Here is a 15,084-nt window from a genome sequence, read left to right as displayed (position 1 = left end):
TTGTACATAACACTAAAAGCATTTTATTAATATAATATGTTATTAATTTTATGATAATATCAGCTGTATAAATTCATGTATTTATATCCAGTTTGGTTGATTGCATAAAACTGTAAAAGTATTTTTAAGCCAATTACGCATATCGTACATCGTGAGGAATATGCATACGCGACAGTGTTCTACAGGACACACGATGATTCACCGGATGATAGCTTATTTAAATTAAAATTACATTTTTACATGTCGTTTTGTAAATGTTCATGTATTATAAGATGATAATAATTATTAGTATTCTTTTTAATAATTGTATTCATTCCAAATATACAACTCATTAAATTGTCTAAACCCAAAGATCTAACGAACATTTTACCCTAAAATACTATATAAATTTAAGAAATTAGCTGTTGGCATACATAATTAATGAAGCTTTTCGTTGATTGCTAGTAGTTATTTCAACTCCCTTTTATGGATGATTAGTCTAAAAGTATAAGATCTACGGTTATATTTTTTAAAATTATAAAACTATATTCATTTCAACTTCAGGAGTGATTTACTAAACAATTTGTCGAGTTTCTCAAAATCTAAGGTATTATATTCTTGTGGCAGAAACATTGTTGCTAAGTCTTTTTTGATTGTCAAGCATTAGCTATGCTGTATAATGTAAAAATCTAATGTCTATTGCACGTAGACAATAGCTTCAGTTTTTTTTTTTTAATTAATACAATATTAAATATATTTAGGTCCACATGCAACGATAATACAGAGGAATATGATTATCTGAGGTAACAATATAGCGGTGTTCTTTTAGTCACCATGTTAATAATACTCAATAAGATGGAATTTATATTTCGGGGGTATCGTATCAGATAGGATTAGCCATTAGGAGGAACCCGCCTAAGTGTTTTCGATCGTGGTTTTTCTTCTGCTATAGTTTCAGTGCACACGGTAATAATAGTGGGACGATTATATTACTCGTATGTTGGGGCCGTACTTATCGATCGGCCGTACTGTACGGTTGAGAACCTAAAAATTCCTCCGAGACTTATGACTTAAGCGCGAGCCAACCATGATGCTATCGTCATAGTTCTAAGTTTGTAGATTTTATGAAAATAGCATTTACGATGGTATTGCTCGTTAAAGACGCAAAGCCAAGAGTGATTTCATCCCTGAAAAAGGTACTCGGTTCCACATACATCTGACGTTTAACTATAAACTCTAGGAACCGTTTTTTATATGCAGCACGAAATGGAATATTTACCTATATGTTTATTCCCAGGACCTAAAGCTTCATAATTTATATTACAGTATCTATGTAAATGTTTATGATATACATTTGGTCCTGTATATTTTAAGCGTTGGCCAATATGACATTCCCGTATGCAACGCTGGAAATGCTATAATTTATCGCCGTTGAACAGATCGATTAATAGGCGCTTTGTCATTAATGGTTTACCTTCTGTATTACGTGTAAACATATTATAATATATTTATATAGGTACGTATGCTCTATATGTAGATAATGCTATTCGTCAAAGCCGTCCGTCAACACATGTCTCATTAGCGTTACAACTGTCACATACGCTCGTGACCTATACTCGTGAACTACAGGGGAGACACTAAAGCAAACAATTATATTATTTTCTAAAGCCAAAAACGAAAAAAAAAACTTTCGTTGTAAAATAGTCGCTATAGACTGCCTACCGCTAAAGTTACTTTTACCACATTCGAATGCAGTGTTTTGTTGATGAAAATTCAACATAAAACCACTACAATGTTGTATAATTGAATTCATTTCACAGAAATGTACCTACAATATTAATACTATAACTAATGAAATCTTCTGATGTAAAACATGTATTTGTGTGGATTTTCATAAAGCCGACAGCCGATAAAATAGCTTAGTAAAATAGAGAAATTGTGTACACACATGTTGTATAAAGGGTGGGACAGTGAAACGGGCGAATTTTCCATTTAAATACATTGGAAAATCGCCCATTTCACTGCCCCACCCTGTATATTGTAAATAATAATGCATAAGGATCGATGAGGTTGGAAACTGGTTTACTATAGTTTACAAAACCAGTAGTTCTATACAGTATGTATATTGTAATTATCAAGGTGTGTTTGCTTGAATTTCCCAAACAATATGCTAAACTACACTAAAAGGCTGAGAAAATGTCGATAAATAATTAGTAAATATAATATGTTTATACAATAAAGGAAAAACGCTCAATAATGTGTTAAAATCAGATTGGCAGGTAAGCGGGAAGGGAAACGGAAAAGCCATACGCAAATATACATATAGATATAAAAAAATATATACATATACATGATATATTATACTTTTTACTGTAGAAGTAGGTTAAGTCCCGGTATCAAGATGAACTGGCCTAGGGATAAGCTTTAATACCGAGAACCCCGCCATGTTGGTAAGTGTTCACGTTACAGCTGTATGTACATAGCTGTATGTATATTCGAGAGTGGCCAGTTCTAAGCTCAACTTACAATTAAAACTCTGTGAAGTATTTTTTTACTAGCGATTTTCCACACTGTATTTTTGCAGGTCATCCGTTCTCATCAAAGGCTAACGAATAAATTACATTTATTTTCTTACTCATGTGCTCTAGTTGTGTCCGATTCTAGTTGAATAATTTCAACGTTTGATGTCTTTTACAAAAGTTTTGGGTCACATAATATCGTAAAAATTAAAATAGGTTCTAAATCAATTTTTTTTTCAAATAATTGCAATCCGTTGATTAATATGCGCGAGATGTAAAAAACTACAGGATTCTAAACCATAAAAATAATAACGCTGAGTTCGAAAACGAAAAATATCGGCTACAGCCTTTTCATTATAACCAATGTTTTGAAATCAAATGGCTCTAAACGACCTTTAATGTCTTATTTCATAATACTAATTTACTATTATTATAATATAGTTTTTTTTTTTTGTAATTAGCACTTCATGAAAAAATTGTTTTAATTAACAATCACAAAGCTATAATATAAGATAATTTATAATCTCAGAATAAAAAGTTCAAATATTCTATCTTTTCAGGAAGGGAAAAAATTCTCACGTGAAACTTTTTGATTCTTACTATAATAATTTTGTTTTTTTATTATGAACTCAGTTTTTACTATCGGTGTTTACTGTGTTTAACTTATAGATAAACCTAATTTTATCGGATCGCAATTCTCATTCATAGATAAGAGAATTTGTCCAACAAGACGCTATAATTGTTTCTAGTTAATTTAACAAGAATTATTATAATAGATTTTGTTGTACATTTTTTGTATACGTCGTTTAAATTTGAATTCATTATTTTTCGTAAGGTACAACTCTAACTAATAATAAATATTAAGTAGTAAATATAAATATCTTTTATTGATACATAATATATTAAACTCAAGGAGTGAGTTACAGAAAAATCATGTCATGCCTATAAACCGTAATTATGTTTTTGCAAACTGGGTGCACGACCGTCGGAAAACCATCATTAATAATTTATCTTGAGTTTTGTTCCCGTATTAAAAATATGTACTTTGTTAACTCCAAATTGCTTTTGGCTGCTCTTTGAATCGTTTCCCGCAATTATTAAACGATGCGGGCTCAAAATTCTGGGGCCATTGTTTGCACTTCTAATAAGTCTCAAGTCCTTTTAAGTGGGAAAAATTCTAATTACAATACACCAAATGTTTTAAAACGATACTCAGAGCCATTTTACGATTAAATAAACGTGCATGTTTTTTTAACATAAAATACCTAATATTGATATCATTAAATTTTACTATTTTTTTTCATTATTATATGTTTCGGTTTATTAAACCATCTTAGTTCCCATTGTTTTATTAAAAATTTAGTTTATAATTACCCACCAGTTTTAATATTATTTTTATTTTATTGACTAGTATACTGCGTCTGCGTCTGGCAACTCATGTGTTATACACTTCATAAATATAGTCATGGTAAAGTGATCGTAAAAACTGAATAATATGATTAATACCTGATAATTTTAATGTAAGATTATATCTAATATAAATCTAACATCTAAAATAGCTCTTTTAATGAACTTAAATTCAAATAATTTATATTTTCATAAATGATTATAGTTTTTTCATAAAATTGTTGACTTTTTGTCGTAACAAATTTTGTATAGGTTTATCTCAAGATAATTTTGGTACATACAATTAAAACAAATCTGTAAAAAAAATAGAAAACAGATGATGAAATGAATATTGTTATTATAATTGCTAAGTGAAGTCAGTGGTAGTAGATGGAATACAAACGTCGACTCACTTATGAAGTTGGGAAAAATCTAATATAAGAAAACATAATTTAATGTATAAACTGCAAAAACAGAAATTTGTGTTACATTAAATTTTGATTTTGATAATGAAATGCTAGACAATAGACGGACTATTTGCAGTCTTCGGATGATTTGTAGCCGCAGATAATAATGCGAATAATATATGTAACAAACTAAGTGTTTAATCGTAATGTGCTAGTATATACAATATATATATATATATATGTATATAAAATAAATTAGATAATATAACAGACGTGCGCCGGGACGTTATTTCGCTGGCACGGCTGCAAAAAAGAAAAAACCTTCAGAGATAATTTCAAAGCTATCCGAGCTGCAAATGCATGTCGCCAGGCTTTGAAACGAGAACAAAATCGTGAACCAAAGTACCTAAAAACTTTCAAGTCCAGTTTATACTATTGATATATTGTAAGAGCTATAAATAATATTATTCATAATATGACAGTCAATATAACTTATAATTCATTGGCTACACTTTTATCAAATTTAACTATCGTGAGGTACGAAGTATAACATTTTATTAAGAATATATCACTTTCTACAGTGGTCGTTGCACGTTAATCCGTTACTGGGCCATGTCATTTTTAAAATAATCAGTAACAGAATCACGGCGAACGGTGTGTGTTGCACATAGTTCAACATTAAAGTAATATGGATAAAAACATTTATTAACAAGCCAGTGGAAACGAAGTGTAGTGGGGACGGGGAGAACAAATTGTAAGTAATTAAATCGCTTTTAAATAAACGCATCGATACGAAACGTCAGATGGTAAAAATATTAAATATAAAGCATTTTATTAACAATAAATATCTATACAATCGTATTATTTTATTTTTCGGGTTTACCCTATAAAAAAAACATAACTGTAGGTATTTGAATGGTAACGATACCTAAACTTTTTTAATTGAAAATAATCTACTGAACATTTAGAATGAACGAGTAGGAGATGGGAAATTCATAATATTTAGAAATAAAAATTGTTTAACAGCACAAAAAGATATACTTTTAGTAATAGGGTAAATAATAAGATTATAACTAATTTCTGTTTTTTCATATGCTTTGTTGTCACTGTTCATAGTAAGCAATTTCGTCTTAAACTTAATAATAAAATAAGATTTTTGAGAAAAATATTATAGTCCCACTTCAGGGCCAAAACTACACTTAAAAAAGTGAAATAAAGAAGTGTTTCCGCCCCTTCAAAGAAAAGAGTTACGACTTATGATATTTATTTGGTTTCACAATGTATATTAATAGTACTATATCTAAAAAGAGCTTTCTTGATTTTAAAGTGATAGAAATTAACTTTTAAATTGGTTAACCAATAAAGTTTTAGGTACGATTTCTGATCTAAAGAAATGATGATTGAAGAAGTTTATTCAGCAGTTTAGAGATATCTTGGGCCCAGACACAAAAAAATTACAAAACAAAATATATTTGTTAACAAATACGCATTATTGTAAAAACAATACCCTCTTAGCTTTGTATTGAAGCTAAGATATCAATAACTAATATTTAAAAATAATTATGTTAATTTTCTATTAATACTTATAAATTTGTGCTCATATTAATAATAAAAATTAATTCCGTTTAGGCACGAGACAACTCGAGGCTGGTAAGCTAATTAAAACATAAAAAATATATTATTTAAGGAAAATAAACTAAAACAAATACTTAAGTATCGTAGTCTTGCAAAAAAAATGTATCGAAATTCTTGTCTCACACAACGCATGTAAGTTAACAAATATTTCCAATTTCTTCTTTGGCAAGACTTAGACCCATCTTAGGTAATCCTTGCATAAAACTGCTAATTTACAGTTGTAACACTAATATACATAAATGCATCTAGTATAATAGGACAGTCACGTTTTAGGAAAACCAATTGAACATTTGCCTCTTCTACAACTCGGAAGGATTAATACTTTTCGTAGTTGTATGGTTTAACCACAATTTCAGTGCTTGAAAAATAAGTTGCAAGTATACTCTGTTCAACATAAGAAGCGAATATAATTATTATGCTTAAATTAAGAAAATTGAAAATTAAAATATTATATTTTTCAAAGGGAAAAGCGTGGTGTGACGCAGTGGTTGCCTCGGTTGTTATTCGGCACATTTTTTCAAAGAATTCTTATATTAACCAATTCCCTAATGATTGTACGTAAAATAATGGTATTCAATTTTCAGCCACAGCGCAGAGACAATGTATTGGATTAAGTTCATTGGGCTGCGATAACGGCATTAAGGTAAATTCGTTACAAAGGCGTTTCCAGGTTCCGGAGAGAATTCGTTGTAGGTAATAAGAGAGAAGATAATACAATATTCCACAAAGCTAATAGGTGCTGCGACGTTTCTTCATTCACCGAGCATTTGCCTCTCTCTCTCTCTCTTTGGAGCCTTTGTGCATGCTTTTCCGAACGACGTCCAAGGGTGTGAGCGCATATTATAATATTATTATACATAATAAGCCAACAGCATGTACGTACATACATAATACCTACTAATAACATTTTCGGCCTCTAATTGCGATGGTAATCCGCGCTACATACAACAATCGGGGTGGTCCAAACGTTTTTGCTGTAAATTTGAACTTCAGAGGTTAAATGGCAGCAGCTCAGTCACTGTCGCATTAATTGACTTGATATTAAAACGTGTTAGCCGTTAGCACAGCACAATATATAATATTAAAACAGCCAATTTTTATTAAAATATTTCAGTTCACCTTATTTGTGTTCGTTGTGTATAAAAAGTGTTTTTTTATTTTTTTAATAAACTATGACAGTGTATCCAGAATTTAGGAAATCAACATTTACTACATTTCAACTCTTTGGAAGTGAACAATAGAAACTTTAAAGCATATGGGATGGATAACAATTATTAAGAGTGCAATAAGCATTTAAAACTCCTAGCCAACTAGTTATTTCAAATACTAATCTTATCGACATTTTTTACTAAAAATATATTGTTATTAGATTATATAAGCTAATAAAACCACAGATTACTATAAATAAACATCTTCTGTAATCACATACTATAGTTGTACCAAAAAATAAAAAATAAATATGATGCAAAACGTTTATTTGAAAAAAAAATATACAGAGCCAACACGCAACAGTATTTTATTTTGTAGAAATAAACTGCGTTCAAAAATAAAATAATAAAAATAATGATAATGACAAAAAAGCAACCACAACGTCTATCTATACACTTTAGGTGTAGCAAATGTATTTTTGTTTTATGAATTTATTTAAAGCGTAAACGAGATATAATTCATATGAAATCTAAAATATTTCAATAAATATATATTAAATGTTGACATCATATACAAAAATCTCTACCTGAAATCTAGATTCGAAAAGCGATGAACTTGTATATCGCTTCATAAATAGACAATTTATTCGCAAAAAGGATGAATTTAACAAAAAAAAAAAACCGCAAGTCAAATAATATACCGATGATATAAATGATTTTCTTATACTACTTTTTGAACCATAATTTGTAATTACAACTTTAAGCAAATAAATTTTAAGATAAATATCAGATAATTTTTTTAAAGCCCGAGGCGTTCATTTAATTTCCTTTCGATAATGGAGTTTAAAAACAAAAGCCTGTATACTATTTGATGTCTATCCCACAATTTAGTTATTCAGACGTTAATTTCAATTTGCTTGACAGCCAGCATAATTATTGACAGGCGAAATAAAAAAAAACTTCAAGGTGTTAACGTTAAAAGTTATAACAGAACTAATAGAATAAACAAACGACACTCGATGGCAGCGTCAAAGATAAAAATATGCACGTTTTGTGTCAGTTGAATGGCTCGTTTTCCGCCATGCGTCGACCCGAAAATCAACACAACAATATTACAAAATCCCTTGTTATTATTATTTTACATAGACCGACCTAAATCTTTAATGCGTATCCTAGTCAAGACCGCGTTTTAATACTTAATTAATTTTCGGTCTCGGTCGTTTGTGAATATCTTCCCGGAATAAGTAACAATGTAAGGCACCATAATATACTAATAAAGATAAGGTCTTATAACCCTTTAACTTAAGCCGGGCGGTGGCCGCGTTCGATGTGTAGTAATAAAGCCATTTCCGGTAATCATAACGAAACAAAAAGTAATAGAAAAAATACGAATTCGATTGAATTTCGTGCGGTTTGCCGACTTTCAAAGAATAAAACAAAAAAAGAAAGAAAAGTAGAATGGGTGGAAAAGAGCGTTGATGTCGAGAAAAATGGGCAGAGGTGGTTATTTGTAAGCGTCAAAGTCGCGTGTTCCGCGGTTATTGTGTTGATACTAATAATATGATTATAGCTTTGTAAACTCCTGCCACCGACCAAATACTGTTACCTGTATTATTATATTTTGTGCCTTAGCAATGATAATTGTGTGCAATCCGTCAATCGTCGATGATTCCGAACTTCCGCTTCGATAATTATTGTCTTGTCCGCCATCGGGGTATGCTAATGAATTATTTTTCGTTCCCAGGCCAGGCGAATTATGTATAACATCAAAAACACTATTGTAAAATACCCAACAAGAACTTGGCGTATCGATTCTGTTACGTTAAGCCCGTCAGCCGTAAACTATGTACACAAACAACATATTTTTCGAAAAACAACAATATTTGCAAACGTTCTTCGTGGTGACGTGTATTTCCCTTCACAAGCTGATTATTTATAGTGACCATCTGAGAAACAAAATGTAGTAAACCATTGAAAGAATTCGTTATAACTGAGCCGACCCGCTGCCTATGACTTCCGGCGTGTTCCATAATAATTATATATGAAAATAATACCACCAGGACAGCTGAGAACCATCTGCAATTATATTGTGTATACACGGCATACCAGCGTTGGTTACATTGAGACGGTCTCGATCTAAAAAAACAGGGCAAATAAGAAGAACAAGAAAGGCCCAGTCGGTCTATTGATTTACTATTTTAATTAATATAGCTAGAACTTTGTACCTAATGCAAAAAATAAGATAATCTTAGAAAAAATTGTGGAATGCCGATATTTTTAGCATTAATATGAGATGACAAGAAAATAACAAATAGTATACATTTAGTGGTTTCAAGAGAAGCATATTTAAGAATATCACTTCAAAATTGTTTAATATAGCGTGGCCTATATACGTGTCTTCAATATCTATGACAATTCAATGGATCGAACGATGTAGAGCAAATTCAAGATAAACAGAGTTGTAGTGGCTACTTTAGTTTCTGTCGAATAAACACTACCATAGTATTATACAATCATAAAGTCTCACGTCTGTAAGCTTAATCATTATCTATGTTCTCCAAAACTAAATGACCACAAAATTATCAGTCGTTTTTTTTTTTTTGGTGCGATAAAATATTTCCGAATTTCTCGCCACAAATGTCGTTACCGCATTTTTCTTTTATAAAATAGTGCGGCGGGGAGTTATATATTAAGTTTAAATTCACACCAGCGTTCGCTCAGATCAACCAGAGTAGGGTGAAGGAATTTTAAAATAATGCGAACTACAGTTAAAAAATGGTCCAAATTACGTTTTGCACCGAGGACGAATAATTTCTACGGCTGCCAAAATCAACATAATGCACAAAAAGGAAATAATATTACACGGCGGCTTTGATGAATGGTTTTGCGTGAAAGTGTAATAGTTTAAGGCTTTGATAAACCTCGACAAAGGACGATAGGCCGAGACCAGCGGAAATCGGCTAGTCTTACTTTGTATTTGTCATGCTACATTTGAAGTAGTTCATCCCTAAGAGAAACTCAAAGGACTTGCAATTACTGTTTACCGACAAATTGATACTATACAACGTATAGGAAAGGCTGTGTATAGGCTGCGAGTGTGCATATGTGTGTAACTTTCTGGCGCTTTATCGGTTAGCCAGGCATAATGTCTCTATAAATTCGGTTGGTAAAATATAACGTACCGGATTACTTCATGGCCAAACAGATATACACACATACGCAAGACGGACTGAGAAAATTATAAAATGACTTAATATGCCGTGCAGCCGCTTGATCAGACATTGCGATAATGCATAAAGACCGGTCGGTTGGAAGCCAAACCACTTCTCTGGTGATTTAAAACTTACATTTAAATAACACATTATATGATTGCCGTTGATCGAGCACGGCCGGCCTGGATTCGTTGTACAAACGAGATGCTGTATGTAACTGATATTTATGGTAGTTTCAATATTATTTATAATAATAGAAAATCCGCAAAAACCACCATGAAGACTGGTTTGATCAAAAACGCAATTGAATATTTTGTATGCATTTTTGCGTTAACCAACGAACCGATGGTGTTAACCGGTAGTATAAATTGTACAACGAGGTCTTTATAACCTGACAGAAACAGCCGAGGTGTTTTTATTCTCCGCGTAGCTTACTAACATAGGTGAGACCAGCAAGATTAACAGATTTGGTCTGTCGGGCTAGAAAACGACTAATAATGACAATTGTATCATAATAATAACAGTAACTTAAATTATAGTCATTATTGTTATTGGTTTTTTCAATTCCACCTCGCAATCGCTATATTATGTATTCTCGGAATTGGCACTATTATTATTATAATCGTTATATCAGTTATAGCAGCTATCAGTTATATAGCAGCCGATTTGCATACAACACAATGTATGTACATATTGTACAACTCAAACAACCGCAAGATAATTATGATTGTCGACTTAACCTAACCCAACTGATTTTTTTTTTTTTGGATTTGGTCAGGATGATTTAATCGTCATCACAATTCATTTAATTGTTGTCACTACTGACATGAATGGAATCCATAGTTATTATAGGGAAATTACTCATGTATACCTTCTTGTTTTCATTGACCTTTGTGCTTCCAAAACTCAAAAAAACGTTACCTTGGGAACAGCGGTTTCACGAAGAATCCGGCGGCGCACGTGCTCCGTTATAATGTTGTATACTATACGCCGTTTTATATTTTATATAATGTATATGTATAGGAAATTGTACTTAAGTACCAAATGGGTGCATTAGTTATTATTTTTTTTTTGAACCGTAAAATACATTAAAAGAAACGAGAATAAATAAGTATTATATTTATTTCGATTTTTTCAAAAAAAATAGTTACCTAAAATCTTTTAGTTCCTTCCGTTTTACACTATAATAGCTCATACAAACGTCGAAGTTTGTAACACACAAGTATGTACCTAGGTACTATATGTACTAATAATTGACAAACAAAATACTACTAATCTAATAGACTATTATATTGGTTTACCGCAATCGTAATTAATCTATGTAACAACAACAATAATAATAATATGGATACGCACGTGTCTGGCTAAGTATGCATGATGTCGGCCGAGCGCGGCCACGGTGATCACGTACGTGAGACAAGTAGTGGCACTAAGGGCCATGCACAGGGCCAGTGTGAGGGGTAAACTGACGTAAGCCAGATAATCGTAGAGGAGTACCCAGCCAAGCAGGTCGGCGCCTTGGGCCCTGTTGGTCACCAGATGCAGAACCACTTGGACGTCGGCGGTTAGCCAGGCCAAATGGGCCACGACCGTCCAGTATCGGCGTCGGCCGGCCGCCAGCCGAACCCACATCAGCGTAGCCACGTTGATGGCCAGCAACGACCACGTGTAGAGCGACCGGGCGTCGTACACCGACAGACAGTACAGATCAAATAGCACGGACGCGGACACGTAGCACGAGAATGCCGCCCGTTTCTGCTTGGCGTTGTAGCTCTGGTAGAGACCCTCGGTGGCCCGGTCGGCAAAGCGTCCATCACCACCTCCACCTCTACCACCATCACCACTACCGCTTCCATCGTCGCCACTAGCGTCCACAACCACCGAAGAAGACGAGCTATCCATTATTTCGAATCGGCAAACAAACGCGTTTTTTTTAATCCGCTCAAAAAAATGTTTTATCGTAAATCAATATAATAATAACTATCAAAATTGTATAGACATAAATATATATGTATATATATATATATATTTTCTTTAAATTTATTATTAAATAAACGATCGAAAATCCAATCGTATTTTGACGCCTGATTTTCAAACAATAACGGCACGTGTGTGTTTCCCGCCGACGTATGCGCGAATCACGCGTGTCTTTATGCTCGGGACGGCAAGCCGACACACGACCGGCACACTCGTTGCGCCCGGTGCCACTGCCAAAGCCGCCGATATCGTCGCTGGCGCTGCCGCCGCCGTCGCTATTTAACGGGCGTCCCCGCTGCCGTCAGGACCACCACGTCGCGCGCAATCGATAGCCACATTCGCGCGCTCCAACCCGCCGTCACGCTGGCGGAGGTGGTTCGCGCTTTATCACTACCATTTCTACTTATATATATGTATATGTATTATACTCGGGTCACTCTATAACATAACTACAGCTTGAAGAATATACTATTGTCATCAGCTATTAAACTATATGTTTAGGCAACGGTCTTTGCGGTATACTAGTTACAGGCTACAGAAACCGGTCGGTTATCATCACGTTGGGCTACTCTCTTCATGTACGCCGAACCTATTCGAAGAGTCTGTATGGCACACACATAATGCGCGTTTGACTCACAGCTATTAATTGTTGGAACCGGTAAACTGACTAATTTTGAAGTTTTGATTTTTAGTCTCCGAGATGGAAATTTGTTGTGTTTTTAGTTTATACCTACATTGTCAGCTGTATATCATGTCCACCGTGATGGTGCTCAGACTTCATCACATCCGACTCCTATAGGTCATCGTTCCTCCTCAGATTAGCTTATTTACCAATGCCAGTCACTATAGTAGGTATATAGGAGAGTTGGTGGATGGGGTCTTTACGTTTCTGAATTGGCTAAAAAATCCAAAATACCTAGATAAAATATAAATTGCTAAATACTAAATTGCTAATAAGAGAGAAAAGTACAAGAATTTAAAAATATATAGGTAACAATTAAAGAAAAATGGGATAAAATAAAATAAAACGATATTTATTAACAAATTTAAGAAAATAATCATTGAGGCTACAAATTAGATTTATCTAATGAATTTGTAATTCATAATTTATAACAATAAGACCGATCACCGAGGTCTAAATCGCTGGTTATTAGTGAATAATCAGGAAAGTTAGCTACAGCTGAATGATTATGTATGAATATGTATGTATACAAATATATGCTTATTTATAATCAAAAGTTTAAACTAATTCTTTAAAATTTTAAATTTTTTAGGGATGAAGTACTCTACAGAATACTTATTTCCATGGAAATTATCAGCATAAAAAAAATGAATAAATTATAACCTTAAATTTGATTTTAAAAAATAATATTGACGGAGGTACAGGCCACAAAAGATGACATTTTTTATAACGTTTTTTTTTTTAAATACTGATAAAACAACTCTCCTACTCATATCAGTAAAACCTATTTAAAAACTAATAATCTTTTGAGGCCTGTGTCTCCATCAATAATCATTTTTTCGAATCAACCTTAACATAATTTGTTCCTTTTTATGTTCATAATTTTCATGTGAATTACTTTTTATTTTATCTCTAAAAAAAATTCCAAATAAAAAAAAAATACACTTTTACTATATTAACAATCTGAACAAAAATAGGAAGCTTGATTTTATTTAATAGTTTTCAAGTATAAATACTTCCTAGTATTTTCTAGAGCTTTCGGGTATTCATGTATTAAGTTCGTATAGTTCGAACTATACGTGAATACGTACTACCTAGTTCTACCTAGTTCTGACTAGAATTTAATTTATAATCAAATTTGGTTAGGTAATCGAACCTGTTAACACATGGATCGCCCTTCGTCTATGCCATTCCAATCCAACTGACTATAATAAGAAGAGTAGAAGACAAAGAAAGGATTTTCATGCAAAAAAAAAAACGACCATATGTAAATTTTATGACCAAAGCTCCATGAATATCCTCACTTTTGTTCTATCCCTCTTACTCGATTTTCACTTTCATTTTCTCTCTATTAGCTGTCTATGTATCAATGCAGTATGTACAGGGCAAGCAAAATTTTGCTTAACAGTTTTTAAAAAAAAACATTTTATATAAAAATGTGTTTTTGCCAAATTTAACGAGCCTAGTTGGCTAGACTAGACTGAACGGTCGCCGATAGGTCTAAATAAACGCATCTCGAATAGAGAACGGGTAGCTAGCTCGTATCTGCGCTTAAATAAACATAAAGTCCCCTTTGTAGATTTTATATATCACCCGAGGGGCTAAACGGGCGGTCGTACCTTTAAATTATGTAACTCAGAAGTATGCAACTATAACTATGTATTTACAGGGTAAACTAATTACACAATATATATATATATATATAATAAACTTCTACCTGGATCCCTGAAATAGTCAGCTGATCCTGGAGAAGCGAAGTTGAGCGAACACGCACGATAAAAAAGGAAAGTTACAAGGCTAAATGCGTAGCGAATAGATTAATTTATATTATCGTAACTAGCAGACGGTCGTGATACGGTGATGGTAAGGTCTCAACTCCGCTTCTCCAATCTCGGGAACCCAGGTAGAAGTATAGGTAAGCTAGATAAGTAGCAAAAAATTACACAAAAACTCTGCAATAATTGTCTCATAAATAAGATCAACAGCAAATAAAGTATCTTTTTTATTGTACTAATAAAGAAGAATTAAAGCTTACGGTTTTACGAGAAATTATCTGCACTGTTTTTCCATGTCAAATTTTGCTTTCCCTATACTTATAGATATTTAATGAGCTGTATTTCTTTACTGGATGAGTTTGGA

The 15,084-nt window shown here is 32.8% G+C and overlaps 1 protein-coding gene across 1 annotated transcript in view; it reads right to left on the bottom strand.

Moving 5' to 3' along the window:
• The window catches only part of LOC126844952 (adenylate cyclase type 3), a 99,889-nt gene extending 87,408 nt beyond the window's left edge, over positions 1–12,481 (bottom strand). Inside the window, exon 1 of the mRNA XM_050583469.1 lies at positions 11,643–12,481. Coding sequence (XP_050439426.1) covers positions 11,643–12,188 — 546 coding nt within the window. The 5' untranslated portion in view covers positions 12,189–12,481. The remainder of the gene's footprint in view (positions 1–11,642) is intronic.
• Positions 12,482–15,084: the final 2,603 nt, after the last annotated feature.

This window comes from Adelges cooleyi, unplaced genomic scaffold (genome assembly GCF_023614345.1).
Source record: "Adelges cooleyi isolate 19-005CV unplaced genomic scaffold, UGA_ACOO_1.1 ACOO_flye_CR_arks_rails_tigmint_CR_PRNA_651, whole genome shotgun sequence".
NCBI lineage: Eukaryota > Metazoa > Arthropoda > Insecta > Hemiptera > Adelgidae > Adelges > Adelges cooleyi.
This window is presented reverse-complemented; position numbering and strand designations above follow the sequence as displayed.